This window comes from Lynx canadensis, chromosome E1 (genome assembly GCF_007474595.2).
Source record: "Lynx canadensis isolate LIC74 chromosome E1, mLynCan4.pri.v2, whole genome shotgun sequence".
In the NCBI taxonomy this organism is placed as follows: domain Eukaryota; kingdom Metazoa; phylum Chordata; class Mammalia; order Carnivora; family Felidae; genus Lynx; species Lynx canadensis.
This window is the reverse complement of record NC_044316.2, coordinates 38772350-38791477: the sequence shown is the minus strand read 5'-3', so window position 1 is coordinate 38791477 and position 19128 is coordinate 38772350. Positions and strand designations below refer to the sequence as shown.

Sequence of the window (19128 nt, the reverse complement as noted above, 5' to 3'; positions counted from 1 at the left end):
AGGGCTAACAGTGGTCGTACAACCAGCAAGTCCCCTCTTCTTACAGTTTTCTTGGCAGCCCCAATCTCAGAACCTGTCACCACCTACCCAGCCCAACCTATAAGAAACTACTAACATGTGGTATTAAGGCTAGACAACAAGAACTTTCCACACTAAGGGAAACAGGGAAGTCGGAACATCTCTTTCCCAAATGAGCCCACAGGGAATGATTATCAACTGATGATGTCACTGCCAAGCTCAGAACTATTCTGTGTCTCCTCATTGCCCTCAGGGTGCAGCAGGCACTACAGAGCCCAGCCTACATCTGCAGGGTCTGGCCAGCCTGCCTCCCCCCACCTCATCTTTCCCCCCATCCAACTAGGTGCTCTCTGTTTCTCAGATGCTCAGTAATACCTAGTGATGTCCCCTGCCCACGAGGGCCCTGAACATACCTGTCTCTTCACCCTACCTGCCTTGCTCAGCTAGCTCCTGCTTTTCCTTGTTGTCTCCCTTTACATGTCCCTTCCTCCAGGAAGTCCTCCCTGACCTCCACACCAGTGCCTACAGAGTCTCCTTGCTTTGCCTCTTCCCTGGTAACCCTGTTTAGAATTGCTCACCTGCTTGCTTGTCTGTTTCACCAATTGGCCCACATGCAGTAGCAGCTAAATACAAGGTTTCTGACATCAGGCAGGCTGAGGTCCTGTCCTGCTCTGATACTTGTTGGCCGTATGACCCTTGAGCGGGTAACTGACCGCTCTGTCTCTCCAGTCACACATCATAAAATGGAAAATAATAGTATCTACCTCATATGGTTGTTAGGAGGAGTTTAAATGGCTTTCTGTGTAATATGTGTGCATAGTAATTACTCAATAAATATTAGCTAGTATTTATTTAATAAATAAGGCTGTGACATAGTAGATATTCAATAACCTCTCAATAAAAGAGATTCTATTTAAGAATCACTTACATAATGCTTTTTATGTGTCACGCACTGTTCTAAGTATGCTACAAATCTTAACTCATTTTACAGATCAGGAAAACTGAGGTACAGAGAAGTTAATTAACTTGTCCAACATTGTACAGCTACTAAGTAGTAGAGCCAGGATGCAAACCCAGACAGTCTGGCTCCAGTATCCTTGCTTCTTATTTTATTATTATTTTTTAAATACTTATTAAGTAATCTCAACACCCAACATGCCACCCAAACTCACAACCCTGAGATCGAGAGTCACATGCTCTTCCGACTGAGCCAGCCAGGCGCCACTCCACCCCCACCCCCACCCCTGCCAGTATCCATGCTTTTAATGAATGAATAAATAAGCCTTTGCTTTGTGGGGAGGGGTGGCAGGGGCTTCATCTACCAAAGTTACTCAGTTCCCAACCTTGGTATCTTTCAGGTCCTGGGAGCTTCCGGTTGGCAAGCGACATCTCTGGGGTGTAACTGAGGCTGATTTGAAACCAGAGGTAAACCGACAGTCACTGGCCCCACCATGTCGCAAGTGATGTCCAGCCCCCTGCTGGCAGGAGGCCATGCAGTCAGCCTGACTCCCTGTGAAGAACCCAGGAGGGTCCTGCACCCAGCACCCAGCCCCAGCCTGCCACCCCAGTGTCCTTACTACACCACAGAAGGCTGGGGAGCCCAGGCCCTGATGGCCCCTACACCCAACAAGGGGCCCCCCAGCAGGCTCCAGCAAGGCCCACAGACTGGGGCCAAAGCCAGCTGCCTCCTACAGTCCCCTGGTGAGCAGGCCTCAGGGACCCTGGAGGACCTTGACTCCTACATTGACTTCTCACTGGAGAGCCTCAACCAGATGATTCTGGAACTGGACCCCACCTTCCAGCTGCTCCCCCCAGGAGCTGGTACGCCCTGGGCCGAACCCACCCAGAGCATTACCACAAAGAAAAAGAAAGACGAGCCTGAAGCCTTGGGTAAGGACATGGGGCGCAGTGCCAGGAGGGGGGACCAGACCTCATGAGGAAGAAGGACTTTTTCCAACAAATCAGAGGAGCAGGAGACTATGTCCTATTGGGAGGTGCTGTGCAGCCCTAAACAAGTTACTTAACCTCTGTTTTCTCTCCTGTATAAAGGAGATAAATACAAGTTTCCCTCACTATCCAATTCTATTTTATTACTGAGTTTGGAAAGGTGATGGATACCTGTTTTATGCGATTTTTCAGACTTTAAATAAGCTACTATATATAAGAATTTCATACAATGCCATGCAGTAAATAAGAGCTTGATAAATGTGGAATCCCGGAACCTCACCGTTCTATGGTATATCTCTTGAGGTCCTAACCCCGGTCCCCTGAAACTCTTGTAGGATTGCTTTCTGGGCCCCTGTTGCTGTTTAGGGGAGTATCTCTCTGGGGAGTCCCAAGCTGGAAGTAGAGTCACAGAGGTCAGTCTACTTAGGGCAGAACCCTGCTGTGTCTCAGGGGTGGTGTGCTGGTAAATGTCTAACACCTAGCTCCACGATGGGAAGGGAGAGAGCCCTGATTTGAAACATCTGCCACCAGGACCGATTTCAAACTATCAACATGATGTCACTGAATGTAGCACTGGAAAGACATGCCTGTACAAGGCCGTTATTGTATTTATAGTATTTCTATTATACAATACAATAGATATTAATAACCTCAAGAATATAGATGATAATGGAGTGCCTGGCTGGCTCAGTCAGAAGAGCATGTGACTCGTGATCTCAGGGTCGTGAATCTGAGCCCCACGTTGGGCGTAGAGATTACTTAAATAAACAAAACTTTTTAAAAATAGAGTATAGATTATAGTAAAATAATTGGAATGTGGTGAGTTGTATTTATTACTTTTGTTTTTACCATAAGTTATTTCGTTGTAAGTTTGCATGATTAAAAAAATGTTTAATGTTTATTTATATTTTGAGAAAGAGAGAGACAGTGCAAGCGGGGGGGGGGGGGGGGGGGGGGGCAGACAGAGAGGGAGACACGGAATCCGAATTAGGCTCCAGGCTCTGAGGTGTCAGCACAGAGCACGACGCGGGGCTCCAACCCATGAGATCATGACCTGAGCCAAAGTCGGATGCCCAACCGACTGAGCCACCCAGGCGCCCCTATATAATTTGATTTTTAATCATGTCTAAGTTTAGAACTCAGCTGGACAAAATCTGAAAAATTTAACAATCAGCTCCCATGGACTGGTACGACTAACTTCAATATACCACCACATCTAAGGAATTCTAGAAATCCCTACATCTGGTGTCCGTTTCCCCAACAAAGAGTTTCAAGTATACTCTGAGGATAAGGATCAAGAAGCAGCAGCCCCATTAGATAGGCCAAAAGACTGAGATCTCCAGGGCGTTAAACATGGATTAAGGGGTACAATTAGGGTTAGAGATAGGGTCCATAAGAATTTCTACTTATTGAACGCTTATTATGTCCAAGCACTGTGCTGAGCCCCTTACAGGAGACCATTTAATCCTCCCAATCTATTCCCATGAAATATTTTCTGCCCATTTTACAGATGAAAAAACTGAGGCTGATGGACTTCAGTAAGGAGCCAGTCCAGCCTAATCACTGGAGGTGGACAAACCTTATACAAGCTATTGACTTCACTTCTTTGTCTCCTACTCCTCGTCTGTAAAACAGAGACGAGTTCTTACCTCAAAGAGGGTTGCAGGGATTAAAAGAAATAACACTTGTTGAGGGTTTATCACAAATCCTGGCACACTGTTAGTCATTATGAATGACAGCTGGGTTTTTTCTTAATTTTTTTTAACATTTATTCATTTTTGAGAGTGAGAGACACAGAGCATGAGCGGGGGACAGGCAGAGAGAGAGGGAGACACAGAATCAGAAGCAGGATCCAGGCTCCAAGCTGTCAGCACAGGGCCCGACGCGGGGCTCGAACTCACAGACTGCGAGATCATGACCTGAGCCGAAGTCGGATGCTCAACCGACTGAGCCACCCAGGCACCCCACAGCTGTTTTAATTAAACACTGGGGTTGCATTTAGGACCAGCCCCAGGATAGGTTCAGGGTCTGGGGCGGAGGTGAGCCCAGCACCCAGGTCCTCTGGCGCCCGAGTTCCCAGCCTCCAGCCTGCCTCCTCCCCCTCCCATTGAGCATTGCCGACCAGGGCTGTTATAAGAACCACCTCTATGCCCCCAAGGTCTTCCTGCTTCTGGAGGCCAGTCACAGGCATGTCTCTGCAGGGAAGGTCGCTTGGGTCTAATTACCATTGGCAGGAGCAAGCCCAGGGCTTTAATGTTCATGCCCCAAGGCAGGGGTTCCACACATTCAAGGCCAGCTGGGGCAAGACCAGTCTCTGTGGAGCATCCACATGTATGGGGTGGGGACGCTGAAAACCAGGCCCTTTCTCCAGGGGCCAAAGGTCAGTAGTCTGGAAGCTCAGATGCTCTGAGCTATGGCCACCTGACTCTGGGTAGCAGAGGGGTTTGGGGAATGAGTGGGCAGCCAACAGTGGTCAGAGGGTCCTGATGAAGCCCCCCCAGCTCTGCCCTAGCCTCTTGTGGTGGAATAAGAAAATACTCTCTCTAACCTCCACCTGAATGGCAGTGATGCCTGGGAGCTCACTACCTCCTGAGAGAGCCAGCATAGTCAGCTCCCAGTTAGACTGTGATCACTAATAGCACATCACTGTGATGGGTGGCACCTGTCTCATGCACCTCCACCTGCCGAAACCCTCGCCTCAGACCACCACTCCTGGTGACAGCAACTGCCAGCCCATGGCAGCATAGCTAATTCTGGGCACAGTGGTGAGTTCTCATTGGGCCAAAGGTATCCAAATGTGTGGGATGCCCCATCTTTGCCTCTCATCCCTCCTTCTCTTGGGGTGTCAAGGGGAATTGTGGTGCTAGCGGATGTTTACTGTTTCTCTTTGTCCTCACTTGGCAAAATTAGACATTAAGCGTCGGCGATCCTATGCTTCTCCCTTCCCTAAATGTACATAGATTTTGTAGTGCATGATCTCAGCATCGACCCTGTGAAGGAAATAGTGGCAGGCTCATTTCACAAATGAGAAAATGAGGCTCAGGGAGAAGAAGAAGTAATGACCCATGGTCACACAGCCAGTGAGTCATAGGCCAGGCCTCAAAGCCCAGGCTTCTGGCCTCCAGAGTCTGTGTTCTTGTCTTTCTCTCTTTGGTGCTAGTTTCCTGCCCTCCAGAGCTTTGAAGAACAAATCTGTTTGGAGGCAGCCTGAGGGCTCCTCTTCTGGGGTTCCACCTCCCCCCAGTACTCACACACCTCCCCCAGCTCCCCTGCCCCTGCCCCTTCCTTCAGACTTACCCTGGGTGGGGGTGGGGGGGGGTGGGGCATCCCACCAGGAGGATGGCTTCTCCAAGCAAACACCATATCCATCTCCAACACCCCTCCCCATCTTTGGAACAGGAGCCCACATTTCATTTTCCAGCAATTTCTGCCAGGCAAGGCTGTTTGCCAATCCCAAGTGAAGGGTGTTTAATAACTATCTCTCTGCCCCCCACCCACGTGCCCCCTTCCACCAGCCCAGCTTGGTGCTGGCTCCTGCATCCACCCAGCACTGCTCAGACTTGCCCCACGGGCCTGTAAACAGCTGCTGCACCCTGGGGAGGGTGTGGGGGCCTCCACTCCCCCAGCCACATGCACCTCAGGGCAGCAGGGAGAGGTGACTCACAGCTCCAGGACTCCTTCCGTCCTCCCTTCCCAACCCTACTCTGCAGTCCCCAAGAAAGGCCTTTGGTTGGTGTTTGGATGACCCAGTGAGTAGGAAGCTCAGAGCTTCACCAGGCCAAGAGACCCTCTCCAAAGCAGCCAAGGACTTCTCACAAGGACCAGGCCTTGGGAAAGTGTCCTGAGGAGCCCCTCCTCCTGGAAGGGGCCCCCGAAACTGAGCACAGGAGCAGGAGTCGGATTCCTCCGCTCCCTGGCTGTGTGGCATTGGATAACTCACTCAACCTTTCTGAGCCTTGATTTCTCATCTGTTATATGGAATAACATTTTTTACTTCAACGGAGTTGTTGTGAGGATTAAATGAGCCAATACAGGTAATGTGTTTGCAACAGCGCTGGCACACAGCACTCAATAAATACCAGCCTTCATTAAAAAATTATGTAATAAATGCCAGCTCCATTGCCACATTTCTCTGAGCCTCAGTTTCCTCCTCTGTAAAAGCAATGGCTGCTGGCATTGAGCATAAGGGCCGAGAGGATTACAGGTATAAGCACTATAAAGTCCTATAAAAATAGAAGTTGTGCTTGCCAACCTTCCGGAAGAATCCACCCCATTCCAAGACCTCTACTTTTTCAGAACCCACAATATATTGTGCCAAATCGTCTTCTCTTGCCCTCAGCAGTAGGACTGCCACTTTAGCTGGACAGTGTCAGCCATCTGACCAGTACTGGCCTCAAAAAGCAGGCACTCAGGAGAAGTTCCCTGAAGCCCACCATGCGCCAAGCTCCAGGCATCGTTCATCAATGTATCTTATCCTTACCAAAATCTCGGGAGGTTGTTTTTAGATCCCCACTTTGCAGATGAGGAAACTGAGGCTCACAGTGGTTAGGAACGTTACCTGATGCCTCTTGGCGGGAAAGTGGCAAAGCCAGGATTCACACCCAGGTTTGTCTGACGACAAAGCCAGGCCTGTTCCTCTACCCCTTGGAACAGCATGCTCAGGTCAGCCTCCCAGCCCCCCTCATCTGATGTAATCCTCCACCTCCACCCCAGCCCAAAGCAGGCTCAGACAGAGGCAGTAACTGCCAGCAGGCTCAGAGGTCCTACCCGGGAGCGGGCTGGGGCAGGCAGGGATTCCACAGTCATGGTGGGCGGGAGTTGGTGCATGTGCCAAAGCCCAAGGGGGTGGGAGGCCGGCAGACAGGAGCTGAAGGTGCAGTTTCCCGCTGACTTTGCCCCAGTTTCCATCCTGGGAAGCCGGAGGCAGGACTCAACAGGCCTCCAGGAGGGAGCAGCTAGGTAGCCCCCCCCCCCCCACACACACACCTTCCACCACCTTTGCTGGAACAGCACCAAGGACAGTTCCCTTCCCCCAGGTCAGGACCAGGGGTGTCCATACTCACCCTGGAGAAAACCACCCAGTGCCCCACTCCAGGGAGGAGCAATTTCTCAGAACAAGAGTCCTGGATGCCCCCATTGGGAAAAGGAAAGAGCACTGGAGTGAGCCACCACCCTGGGGCATGTTTAATATCCAACAACTGTGCACCCTAGAAGCATGACCTGGGAGGTCCACAGCTTGATAATGTAGCAAACCCTACCTTCTGGGAACTCCTGCTCTAAAGCGGACTTCTCAAAACTCTGAAGTGCACTCAGATTCCAGGGAGTCTTGCTAAAATGCAGACTCTGATTCAGCAGGCTTGCGGTGGAAACAGATTATACGAATCTTACCAGCTCCCAGGTAAAGTGGTGGTGCTGGGCTGGGCTGGGGGCCACAGTGGTGTGGCTTGGTGCACATTGGAACCAGCTGGGGGACTAAACAAACAACCTGAGGTGTGGGTCTATACCAAATATTCTGATCTATTTGGCACAAGGTGTAGCCTTGGGCATTAGGACTTTTAAAAGCTCATCAGATGAGTCTAATGTGCCACCAAGCTTGAGACCCCCTGCCTTCATTGTAGACACAGATGTAGAAACACCCTTCAAACACCCTGACCAATGGAGGCATCAGAAAATGTGACTGGCACACTCCAAAAAGCAGTCATTTCAACCTGGGGAGGGGGACATTCACTCAGGAAAAGATTCCCTAGTTTAAAAGATTTATGTGCCAAGAACGGTGCTATGTATCCTACATTCATCTTGTCTCATCCTTACTGTAACACAAAGAGGCTGGGTATAGTCACCCCATTTTACAGGTGTGGAAGCCAAGGTTCTAGTTGCTGAAGTCCTTTGGCCAAGTTCTGTGATAGTAAGTGGCAGAGTCAGATCTGAAACCCAGGTCTGTCAGATTCCAAGACCTGTGTTCATTCCACTGCATCTCCACATGAAAGGAAGATATCACAAAGAGGGTGACTTTGGAACAGTGCCTAGAAGGTGGAGCTGGGTGCTAATCCTAATCCAGCAAACTCCTCCTCCCTGAGCCTGTTTCTACATCGGTCTAAAAGAGGAGAGACCAGATGGGCTTGAGGACTCTTCCAGCATTCCTGTTCTGTGAATACAGGCTCCCAGGTTTCATTGATGCTCTGCTCTCTCCCCAGATATAAAGTACATCGAGGTGACCTCCACCAGATCAAGGTGCCATGATGGCCCCCAGCGCTGCTCCAGCCCATCTGTTACTCCACCCTTCAGCTCCCCGCGCAGTGGTGGTCTCCTCCTTTCCAGAGACATCCCTCGAGAAACTCGAAGCAGCAGCGAGAGCCTCATCTTCTCTGGGAGCCAGGGCAGGGGGCACCAGCGCCCCCCTCCCCACTGTGGGGCTCCCTCCTCTCATTCCCCACCCTCTCCCAGCATCTCCATCCCCTGCATGGGGAACAAGACGTCAGGCCCCCATGGCTTGGGCTCCCCACTGGTGGCTTCTCCAGGCTTGGAGAAGGGGCTGGGGGGCCTGGCCCCACAGCGGGGCAGCAGGGTCTCTGTATTGTCAGCCAGCCCAGCATCCGACATCAGCTATGTGTTTGGAAGGTAGGTCACTCCCATCATAGCTTCTGATATTGCCTCCACAACACACACACACACACACACACACACACACACACACACAGATCCTAAAATAGATGGGCACCCTGCTCTATCTGAGCAAAATCAGGATGTGTACCAAAAACATGAGTGAATATTCTCTTTTACGCCATCACAGCCATTTGGACCTCAAGCTTTCCTCAAGCACTTAGAATATAACTCAATATACAAAGATTTTTATTCATGCCTACCTCTTGGGAAAAGAACTGATGAGGCTTACCTGCATCCTTTCCAGCATTCATACAATCCATCTCAAGGAAGAGAGCTCTTTTTTCAACCTCAAAACACAAGGGCATAAATAAAATTTGGGGGCTTAGGGAAAACCATTTAGGAAAGGAAAGCCTCCCTCCTCTTTATTGCTAGCAAGACCTAGGAGGAAGGAGGCCGACCTGCCTGAGCATTATTCCTAATTGCCGCAGCCCCGTGTGCAGGCCTCACAGTGGAGCTGCACACACACACACCCTGCCCAGGAGGACCAAACTGCAGGACCTCTGTCCCCCACACCGACTCCAAAGCTGCTGTGCCAAGGCAGTCGTTGGCAAGGAGGTTGGGATTCCACAGCCATGGCCGTTGGCATGGGCCTCTGAGCTCAGAGAGAAGTCTGGCTGGATGCAGAGCTGGCCCCCTCCTCTTCCTCCAGCTGGGGAGCTCCCTCTGCATCCACCGTAGACACGGTCCAGCCTGGGTCCAGCCTGCGTGCAAAGCTCTTGGGAGTATTGGGGTGCTTGTGTGATAGCTGTCAGAACTTCCTGGCTGGGAAGGCAGAGGGAATCCGGTCCAGCCGAAGCCCACATGACCTGCAAGGAATCAGCTCATTGGCCACTTTAAGTGACCAAAGACTTGGCAGTACAGAGATATTTCTGTACCCTTCAGCATCCCTTGGGGATCAGGTGGGCATGTACTTTGTCCTGGGCTATGGGGAATGGAGTATACAATACTCTGTTTAACCAGAACTCTAGGCCCCGAGTGTCCACTCTGACATCCTAACACCCTGCCTGTCTGGTGCCCTCCCTGCAGCAGCCAGTCCCTCCTCCACTCCAGCATCTCCAGCCATCAGTCATCTTCTAGGTCCTTGGAAAGCCCAGCCAGCTCTTCCTCCAGTCTCCACAGCCTTGGCCAAGTGTCCCTGTGCACGAAAGCCAGTGACTTCCAGGTCCCCAGCAACCCCACTGCAAGCATGGGCCAGCCCAGAGCAACCCACTCCCCACCACTGGCCAAGGAGCATGCCAGCAGCTGCCCGCCCTCCATCACCAACTCCATGGTGGACATACCCATCGTGCTGATCAACGGCTGCCCAGAACCAGGGTCTCCTCCATCCCAGCCGACCCCAGGACACCAGGACTTTGTCCGACCTGGGGCCACTTCTTCTGGTCACTCCTGTCCGGCCACCAGGAGCCACAGCCAGACCCTGCCAGATGCCCCTCTTACCACATCCTCGGAGGGTATGTTGTAATTCAATACTTAAACCGTTGTGAAGTTTGGCTTGGGGGAATAGATAAAACATCAGTGGGTTTCTGCAATAGCAAGTCAACACGCTGAATGCCTACTGTGTGCCAAGCACTTTGCCAAGTAGTAGGGACAGAGAGATGGCCACTGTCTAGAAAGAGATACAAAAGCCAAGGAATCCGTGTAGAGTAGGATAAACACAGAAGTAAAGAGATGTCCTAAGTCTTGGGGGGGTCACAGAGGGAGGAGTGATCCTTTTAGTCTGAAAAACTGGGAAAGCTCCTCAGAGGACGTGACATCTGAGCTGAATCTGGAAAGTGGATGGAGTCTGTAGCCAGAGCAGGAGAGGAGGGGCATTCCCAGCAGAGGGAACAGCGAGTCCACAGTCATGAAGGTGTAGAAGCACATGCATGTTTAGGAAATGACTGCAGTGTTGGGTGTGGGGTCAAGTCATTGAGTAATCTGGGGCCAGATTGGGAAAGGCCTTGAACCCCAGGCTAGAGTGGATTTTACCCGTTAGGCCACGGGGGCCTTAGCAGAGCGTCTCAATCGAGAGAGTGATGGGGTCGGAGGTGCACGTTTGATAGATCACTCTGGCAGAGGAACTGTAGGGAGAACTGTTTTGTTTTGGTTTTCATCACGAAGTGGTCCAGACAAGCTATAATGGGGGCCTGAACCAGGGCAGGGCAGGGCAGTGGAAGAGAGAGGACGGAGCCAAGAGACCCTCGGGATATGAAAACAGCAGGCTTGATGACTAACCCACAAGAGGGAGAGGGAGAAGGAGAGTCAGTCCTACCTCTGACGTTCATGGATGACGAGCACACAGAGGGCTGACCGAGACAATGCATTCCAATTCAGACAGCTAAAAACCACAAAACAGCAAACACCCTCCTTCCCGTAGTCTGTGACTACAGGCATCCAAAAAGAACAAAACCAGCCAGAACCCAAAGCAGGAAACACAGAGGCCCAGCCTTAGCACCCACAGGGTACATCTCTCCAGAGTAAAGCTCTTGCACAGCCCCCGGGGACACTGTCCCTGCTCTGGCCTCATTCAGTCACCTCCTTCCTGAGGCTTCTCAGCCCTCACTCAGCCACAAGCATCAGGGTGACTCCTGGGGGGTGTGATGTTCACTCTGGCCCACGCTGCCATTCAGGGAGCCATGTCAATGTAAGCAAGAGAAAATGGTATGACGGGTGTGCTTTGAATCTGCTCTGATCGTTTTCCCAGGGCAAATCGTTTGCAGATTTTAGTACATTTTTTTTATAATGAGTTACTCTCAACCGGCCATAACACACCTTTTTAAGACGCCAAAATTGAGAACCACAGCTCTCTGTCTTAGGGGACCCGGGAAAATGGCCATTCTGTCATTTCAAAAAGCACATTTACTTAGCCTGGTAATATTCCCATCCTGGTTTGGTGATGCCCCAGGATATCACTAATTATACCCTGGAATCTTGTCAAATTCTGCAAACCATTCTCAAAACAAAATCCATGCTAATCGCCTAGGCTATTGGAGTATTAAAGACCCTCAGAGGCTGGTTAGTACATTCGGTCCTCTCTGGGCTTCAGGAGCAAAACAATTGTCCCAAATCAGAGTCAGGAATCCTGTCTCCTGACTTCTTCTGCACAGGCTCATCGGCCCAGATCTGCTGCTTTCTTTTCCTCAACCTTTTCTTTCAATTTCTTTTCCAACCCCTCCCCCCCAAGACACTTGTAGGATTCTTAAGGAGGAAGAGAGGGTAAAATCAAACAGATGATGCATCTCAGAATCTCTTATTTATCTCTTCTTTCGGTCCACACCAGACAACACTAGATTTGAGAAACTGTTTCTCATTAAACTGAGATTTTTATCTGTTTGTGATTCATTACCAAGGATACAAGGGGAGACTCCTAAGTCCTACATGTGCCAAGCCCTGGAATTCTTCTGTTGGATTTTGCCTCTTGCAGGACGTTGGAGATACAATGGGGTTGGGGTAGGGTGGGGCGGGTTGAACGGGACCACTGCACAGAGGAGGGGGGAGGGTCTCTCAGCTCCCCTCTGTCCAGCCTACAGGGTCCACCCTCTCTGTCTCCAGGTCCCCCCAGGGACATGCAGCCCACGATGAAGTTTGTGATGGACACATCTAAATACTGGTTTAAGCCAAGCATCACCCGGGAACAAGGTAAAAGGAAGCACTGTGTTTCAACGGATGAGTGACCCAAGAGTCTGGGGTCCCCACCTTGTATCAGGCATATGGGGCCCTGGGTCATGTTAGGGGAGGGAAAGACAAATGGTAGGTCCAGGGAAGGGGGTTATCCTGTGAACCTCTTGTCTCGAGGAAATAGAGACTGCAGCAGGAAGGGTAGAGATTAGATAATAGAAAGGACTTCCTGGGAACAAAAAGTGATTCTGTAATGTCTGCTGTATGAAGACCTAAGGGGGCTGGGGGACAGAGGGTGTCCAGAAGAGAGGGAGGAGGGTGCGGTTAACTGTCTCTGACCCAAGGATTGTTCCAGCAATCGAGCTGCTGAGGAAGGAGGAGCCAGGGGCTTTCGTCGTGAGGGACAGTTCTTCCTACCGAGGTTCCTTCGGCCTTGCCTTGAAGGTGCATGAGGCTCCTGCACCTGCCCAGAACCGATCAGGTATGCACCGGGCTCTGTCCTCACTCAAGACCTCGCAGACGCAATGGAGTGTGGTAGGCTTTAGTCCCAGTTCTGCTGCTGCCCGTAATGACAGCTGGGAGGACGGTCTACCTCAGGGCTCTCCCAGCTGCCTTCCTGCAGGGGGACTCTAGAAGGAGCTCCTTCCACGGCAAGCCTAAGCTGCTTCTGCCTCCCGGAGTCCCCAGATTCCCCACTCTGCTCTCCTGGGGGGCCGAAGAGGAAGTTCCCAGCCCCTCTCCAGGATCCTCTCCTCTGGGCGCCCACCTCTGTCCAGACCAGACTTATTGTGAAGGAACCTAAGGTAGTCATAACGTGTGTGCCCTAGCTTATGATATGTGTGTGACAGTTTATCACATGTGATAGCTTATCACACGCTTTCCCGTGGCCTCACACACAACACACACAGCTGTGGGGCATCCACCCTACACCAGGATACCTCGCTGGGAAGACAGATAAAGACAGATCATATCATTATAGTACAAGGTACCTAAGTACCAGCCCCTCACCAAACCCCAGAATTGCAGCTCTCACGTGACGAACAGATGAGGTAAATGGGGCTCCGAGAATTAGCTGATGACCCCCCAGAGCAAGGATGAAAACCCCAAATGCATGCTCTCTACACCACGCCTCTCTGTCTAAATAAGAAAGTGATCTCTGGGTGGCGTTGGTTGTCAACGAGCCTTGCCAGCGAGCACAGAGAGGAGGAAGCCAGGGGCTGGTGAGAACAAGCAGACGGACATTGTTCACCCTCCAGGGCCAGCCTGGCGTCAGCAGGGACCGTCTGGTGGAGAATAATAGCCCCTGGGAAGGAGTGGGTAGGGGGAGAGAGAAATCAGGCTGATGCGTTAAAATCTGATTTGAGTAGTCATTGAGGACCAACGCCCGTAGCTCTTGAAACCAAGAGAAGGATCTCCTGAGAGAATTACTGGACACAGAAGCCTTTGAGCAAAGGCGTTGACACCTCCTTTGTGGGAGGCGTTGAAGACAGGGTTCTTACCAGCAGTCCCACCCAGAGCCAGGGGGATGGACAAGTTCACCTCTGGACGGACCAGGAGGAGGCAGGTCAGGGAATGAGATGGTCAGCGTTCGGCCAACACTGGACTCTGGAACTCCCATCCACACGCACTCTTTCTTCTTTCTTTGTCCAGGTGAGGACAACAGTGACCTCATCCGCCACTTCCTCATTGAGTCTTCTGCCAAAGGGGTGCATCTCAAAGGAGCAGATGAGGAGCCTTACTTTGGTGAGCGTCTCCGGCCTGCAGGCCCCGTGGTGGGCCCTGCCCTTCCGGGCCGGGAGGCTGGTCGGGGACAGGCCTTCTCATACAGAGCTGCCCGTCTCCTTGCAGGGAGCCTCTCTGCCTTTGTGTGCCAGCATTCCATCATGGCCCTGGCCCTGCCCTGCAAACTCACCATCCCGCAGAAAGGTGGGTGTGGGCCCCAGAGAGGCAGCATCGGGGCACTGGGCCTGTGTGTTCCTACTACAAAGGCTCCTAGTGGTCACATCTCACCTTATTTATGGATTAGTGTCACAGTTAAAAGTGCTTTGTCTAGCATCCATCCGGCATCGCCACTTCCTGGCTTGAGGAGGTTGACCTCTCTGAGCCTCTGTTTCCTCCTCTACAAAATGGGGACAGCCGTCATCATACCACAACTGTGTCAAATAGGTGTTATCCTCATTTCACAGATAAGAAAAAGGGGGCTCAAGGGGCTGAGTAATTCACCCCAAGGTATACAGATCATACATCAAACCGAGACCAGGAAGTCCCATCCGGAGCCTACAGCCCAGTAGGCTGGTGAGCCGGACTAGACGATCTCAGGGTGTGCAGGAGGAGAAGCAGGGCGGTTCTGGGAGAGGAGTCGGGGCAGGGGAAGCTGCCAGTGTGGTGATGTGGAGGGCCTCCCTACTTTCTGAAAAGAAAGGTCTGGGTTTAGGAAGGGCCTGAAAGAAGGGAGGAGGTCAGAGGCTCCTGAGGGTCAGGTGATTACAGCAGATCCAGGGGCTGGAGGAGTGAGGAGGAAAAGGAGGGATCAAAAGACTTGCAAGCTAGGCATCTGGGGAGCCCCAAGTGGCCCCGTTTGTCCGATTACGGTAATCACTCCAGGTTCCTCAGCGGCTTGCTTCCTGAAGGTGGGGGCGGAGGTGGGAGAGGTTCAAAGGGATTAATGTTCCTAAGAGAAGGGTCCGTTCACTCCGCCCCCGCCCCCTCCGGGGCCTGTTCTTTGCTTTGGCTCAGAATTGGGAGGTGGAGAAGCCTCAGACCCTGCTACAGGCAGCCGGGCCTCCTGCCTAAAGAAATCCGCAGGTGAGTGGCATGGAGGAGGCTCCAGTCTTCGCTATGCCCCCGCGGGCACCTCCCAGCCCCACACTCACTCACATGGGCATGCAGGCCCGCACACGTTCCCATCACAGCTTTATTTCTTCATCCTTACAAAGGTGCCCCGGTTCTCCCCATCCCTGTAAACCCGGAGGTGAAAGGCCGCAGGCCTGGGGGGTGCAGGCAGTGTGCAGAAGACAAGGAGGTGGGTGAGGCTTACACCCCATCCTGCACACATATGGGTACATGTGGACATGCCAAGGTCTCTCTGGTCCTGAGGGACCTGCCCTGGAGGTGGTCTGTGGGCCTGGGATCCTCTGTGGAGTGTCAGGTCCAAGTCTTGGGGGTTTCCAAGGGGGAAAGGTCGTTCGTGTGCCAGAGGCCAGGCACAGATCAGCCCTTGTCTGAGTGACATCTCCTGCAACGGGCCCCTCCCCATCCTTGTCTTCTCCACCTTCTCTTGACAATGAACCAGGACCCCAGGGTGGGTGGAGGTGGAGGCAGTGCCACCCATGCTTCTGGACAGAAGGAAGGTTTGTCTGGACATCCCTAACATAGGGCAACAGCCCCTCCTTTACTCCACCCTAAGGGCCAGAGGCCAGAGCAATGCAAAGCCACAGATGATCCCAAAGTCCTCTGGGACTGGTCCTCTGCATGGCGGATCCTGGCAGGGCCCAAGCACAGCATTTACCTTCCACAGGCTGCCATGCCCTGTACTTGACCTCCGTGAGTGTAGAGACCCTGAGCGGAGCCCTGGCCGTGCGGAAGGCCATCTCAACCACCTTTGAGAGGGACGTCCTCCCCACACCCACCGTGGTCCACTTCAAAGTCACCGAGCAAGGCATCACCCTGACAGATGTCCAGAGGAAGTAAGGGACTTCCCTTGCCCTGGGGCTGCTGGGCTGGGCAGGGGGAAGTGGAGGGGATGGCTGAGACGGCCATGGATCAGTGATGAAAGTAAGATTCAGGATCGTGGACCCAACGTGGTCAGTGACTTGCTGAGTGACTCCAGACAAGTTCCCTGCCTTCTCTGAGCCTCACACCAATGACCTCCTACCAAAGTCCCCCTTCCCTATGACCAACAGAGATGGAATTAACCAGGATTCACCGGGCACTGGTTAAATCTGCATCCATTGACGGCACATCTGCAAAAGGCCAGACTCTGGCTGCCCACTGGGACACACTGGATGAGATCACTCCTTCCCCAGGCTTAGGGCTTCACAGTCTAGCAGGAGCCCGGTCCTGGGCTGGAGGAACAAGAGATGAGCAAGATGCCATTACGATCCTCAAGCAGTTACGTGACACAGTGGGTGTGGGGTGGGGAGAGGGTAAAAAAACCCCAATATGTAGGACAGACACAAGGCAGATTCATTCCATGACTGGAAAGAAGTGCCAACGTGTGCCCCAGGGCCCAGCAGGGCAGGTTGTAAGGGTCTAGCTGGGAGGTTTCTTAGAGAGCAGGGCATGTGACCTCCGGGAGAGCTGGAGATGATGGAGGTAGGACATGGCCCTGGGATAGGCTCTCATCAGCTCTCCTTCTCTCCCTGCCTCTTCCAGGGTGTTTTTCCGGCGCCATTACCCCCTCACCACCATCCGCTTCTGTGGCATGGACCCCGAGCAACGGAAGTGAGTTCAAGGCTGGGCTGAACTCAGGAAAGCCATCCAGGGCCTAGCTGCCCACTGGGGTTTCTTGCTGACTCTGGGACTGGGATCACAGACAGAGCCTGTGAGCCTCGAGGGGCCAGGAGCAACGGGATGAGGGCAGGGTGGGACCCCGTGGGGTGTGGACGCAGTTGGCCGTGCTCCCCTCGCTGCTCAGCCAGAGTCCTGCGGAATGCAGAGAGGTCTCAGTACTCATAAATGTCCATCTTCCTTTCCAACAGGTGGCAAAAATATTGCAAGCCCTCCTGGTAAGGCCTTCCTGTGCACTGTCAGTCACCATAAAAGGTCTCCCTGGGGCAGGGCCTGGGACCCAACAGGAGAAGGGAGTTACAGAAGGAGGGAGCCCCTGTCCTGATCTTAAGAGAGCCCATGGTTTTGATGGGGTGGCACCAGCCCCAGTCCTCAGAGAGCCTCCAGTCTGAAGGAGGAGTCATGAGCCTGGGAGCCCCCAGTCTAATGTAGGAGGCACAGGGTCTAACCTCAGGGAGCTTTAATCTATAGGGATGCCCAATCTGATGGTCAAAACACATCCTTGCCCTCAGGAACCTCCCACTAGGATGAGGAATACACAGGTCCTGTCCTCAGAGCCCCCCCCCCATTCAAAATGAGGGAAACTTAGATCTTGAGGAGGAGGAGGCATATCCTATCCTCAGCGAGCTGGGGAAGGGGCAGCGGGAGAGCACTGTATTTGCTGAGATCACCTCTCCTAACCTCTCTGGGCCCCACCACCTCACTCAGCCTGTGCTCTCCCACCAGGATCTTTGGATTTGTGGCCAAGAGCCAGACAGAGTCCCAGGAGAATGTATGCCACCTGTTCGCAGAGTATGACACGGTCCAGTCGGCCTCCCAGGTCCTCAGCCTCGTGGGTACTCTGCTGCAGGACACAGAGAGGATGTAGGGGGAGGGAGCTCCCTCTGCACCTTCCCAGACATCCCATCATACACTGATGAGCCAATCTATTGGACTGGAGGAGAGAGATACCACACCTTGGTGAAACCCTTGAAACCCTGTGACCTTCATCAGTGACCTTCAGCCAGACCCCACTGTGTCTCAGTTTCCTCAACCAAATAAGGAGGCCATAGACAGGACCAGCTGTTCTCAGACTTTGGTGGGCATCTTAACAAGTTCCCTGTGATCCTGAAGCACACCCACACCTGAGGACCACATGGAAACAACCTCTGAGGACCCCGGACTCCATCAACGTGGATACTACCAACACAGCAGCTTGAGTTAGAGACGTGTGACCCTCTGTCGTGGCAAACAGCAGGTGCTGGGTCAGGACCCATGCTCCCCTAGCTCAAGGCTGACCTGGGAAAGATGGTCTGCAAGAATTGACCAAAGGAGGAATGGACTGACTCTATTTCCCTCCATATCCGTTTCTTCCCCCCCCCCCACCCCCCTGCCACTTCTGCAATTGCTTCTTGGGCAGCTGTTCCCAGGACAAAGCAGGATCTGCCTGCCCTGGATTCTTTAGGCCAATGTGGCCATGATTGTAAGGGCAGCTTAGCAAGGGGAAACTTGGCCCTATGGTCAGAGACCACCCAGCTGTCCTCACATTCCTGATGTCTAATCCCCGCACTGCAAATGAGTATCAGCCCCATCTTTTCTTTCAATTTTTTGGTTAGCAAGTGTCCTCCAGCTGGTGTCACAACTGCCCTAATGCTCCTTATGCAACCCACAGGAAGGAGGTGGGGGCCGGGAGACCCGACACAAGGGTCAGCTTTCTCTGGTTCTGCCTCAGCCCCAGTCTTGTTGAGTGTCCCCTGGTCCCGAAAACACACTCATAGAGAAACGCGGACAAGTGTGCACAGCAGTAGGGCATCAACTGGCCTTCCAGACACACGGGGGCAGCAGAGAGTCATGAATGCAAACAGCCAGCCAACTCCAGAGGCCTGGAGAAGCTGGGCGGTCTTTCTCCCACCCCACTTCCATCAAGACTCCCAAGAAGCTGGAATAGTTTGTCTAACAGGCCTGGGGTCCTAAGAAAACCACAGCATGAGGATGGAAGAGGCTCAGAGAAGAAGCCCACTTTTGTTCTACCAGGAGCAAGTGCCTGCCTCCTCCCAGCTGTGGGCCCTGCCACCGCATCATTATCATTATCTTTGGCCAAAGCTGAGCCTGACAGATTATGGTTTCAACCCAGGCAGCCAAACTGGACTGAGGCTGCCCTGGGCTGGAGGGACTGGCTGAGAGCAGCCCACCCAGCCTGTGCTCAGGCACTGCCCCATCCCTGGAGAGTACAGAACACTGGACAAGGTTCTCCAGGTCACAGTGGCCAAGTTCTCAAGGTTAAATTCAGGCGGCTGGCAGAGACCCCTTTTACCCATGGGTGCCTGTGTAGTTCCCATGGAAAATAAAATTTCTGTCTTGGCATAACGGTTGGTTCTAAGGCAATCAGGGCTGCCCCCTCAGAGGTGGAGACCT

General features: G+C 52.7%; 1 protein-coding gene across 1 annotated transcript; it reads left to right on the top strand.

Annotated features, from left to right (window-relative positions):
- The first annotated feature begins 1391 nt into the window (after positions 1 to 1391).
- Positions 1392 to 18098, top strand: TNS4 (tensin 4). Its single transcript, XM_032591135.1, has 12 exons — positions 1392 to 1908; positions 8160 to 8583; positions 9655 to 10079; positions 12160 to 12246; positions 12581 to 12706; positions 13876 to 13968; positions 14074 to 14151; positions 14962 to 15030; positions 15743 to 15911; positions 16600 to 16668; positions 16926 to 16952; positions 17461 to 18098. The coding sequence occupies exons 1-12, from the start codon at positions 1470 to 1472 to the stop codon at positions 17600 to 17602; spliced, it is 2148 nt and encodes a 715-aa protein (XP_032447026.1). The 5' UTR covers positions 1392 to 1469; the 3' UTR covers positions 17603 to 18098.
- Positions 18099 to 19128: the final 1030 nt, after the last annotated feature.

Bases quoted from the DNA above. Each gene is read 5' to 3' on its own strand.
- TNS4 (XM_032591135.1), top strand. From the start codon at position 1,470: ATGTCGCAAGTGATGTCCAGCCCCCTGCTGGCAGGAGGCCATGCAGTC. The intron at 1,909-8,159 runs GTAAGGACATGG...CTCTCTCCCCAG, and splicing joins AGACGAGCCTGAAGCCTTGG to ATATAAAGTACATCGAGGTG. The intron at 15,031-15,742 runs GTGAGTGGCATG...TACCTTCCACAG, and splicing joins CTGCCTAAAGAAATCCGCAG to GCTGCCATGCCCTGTACTTG.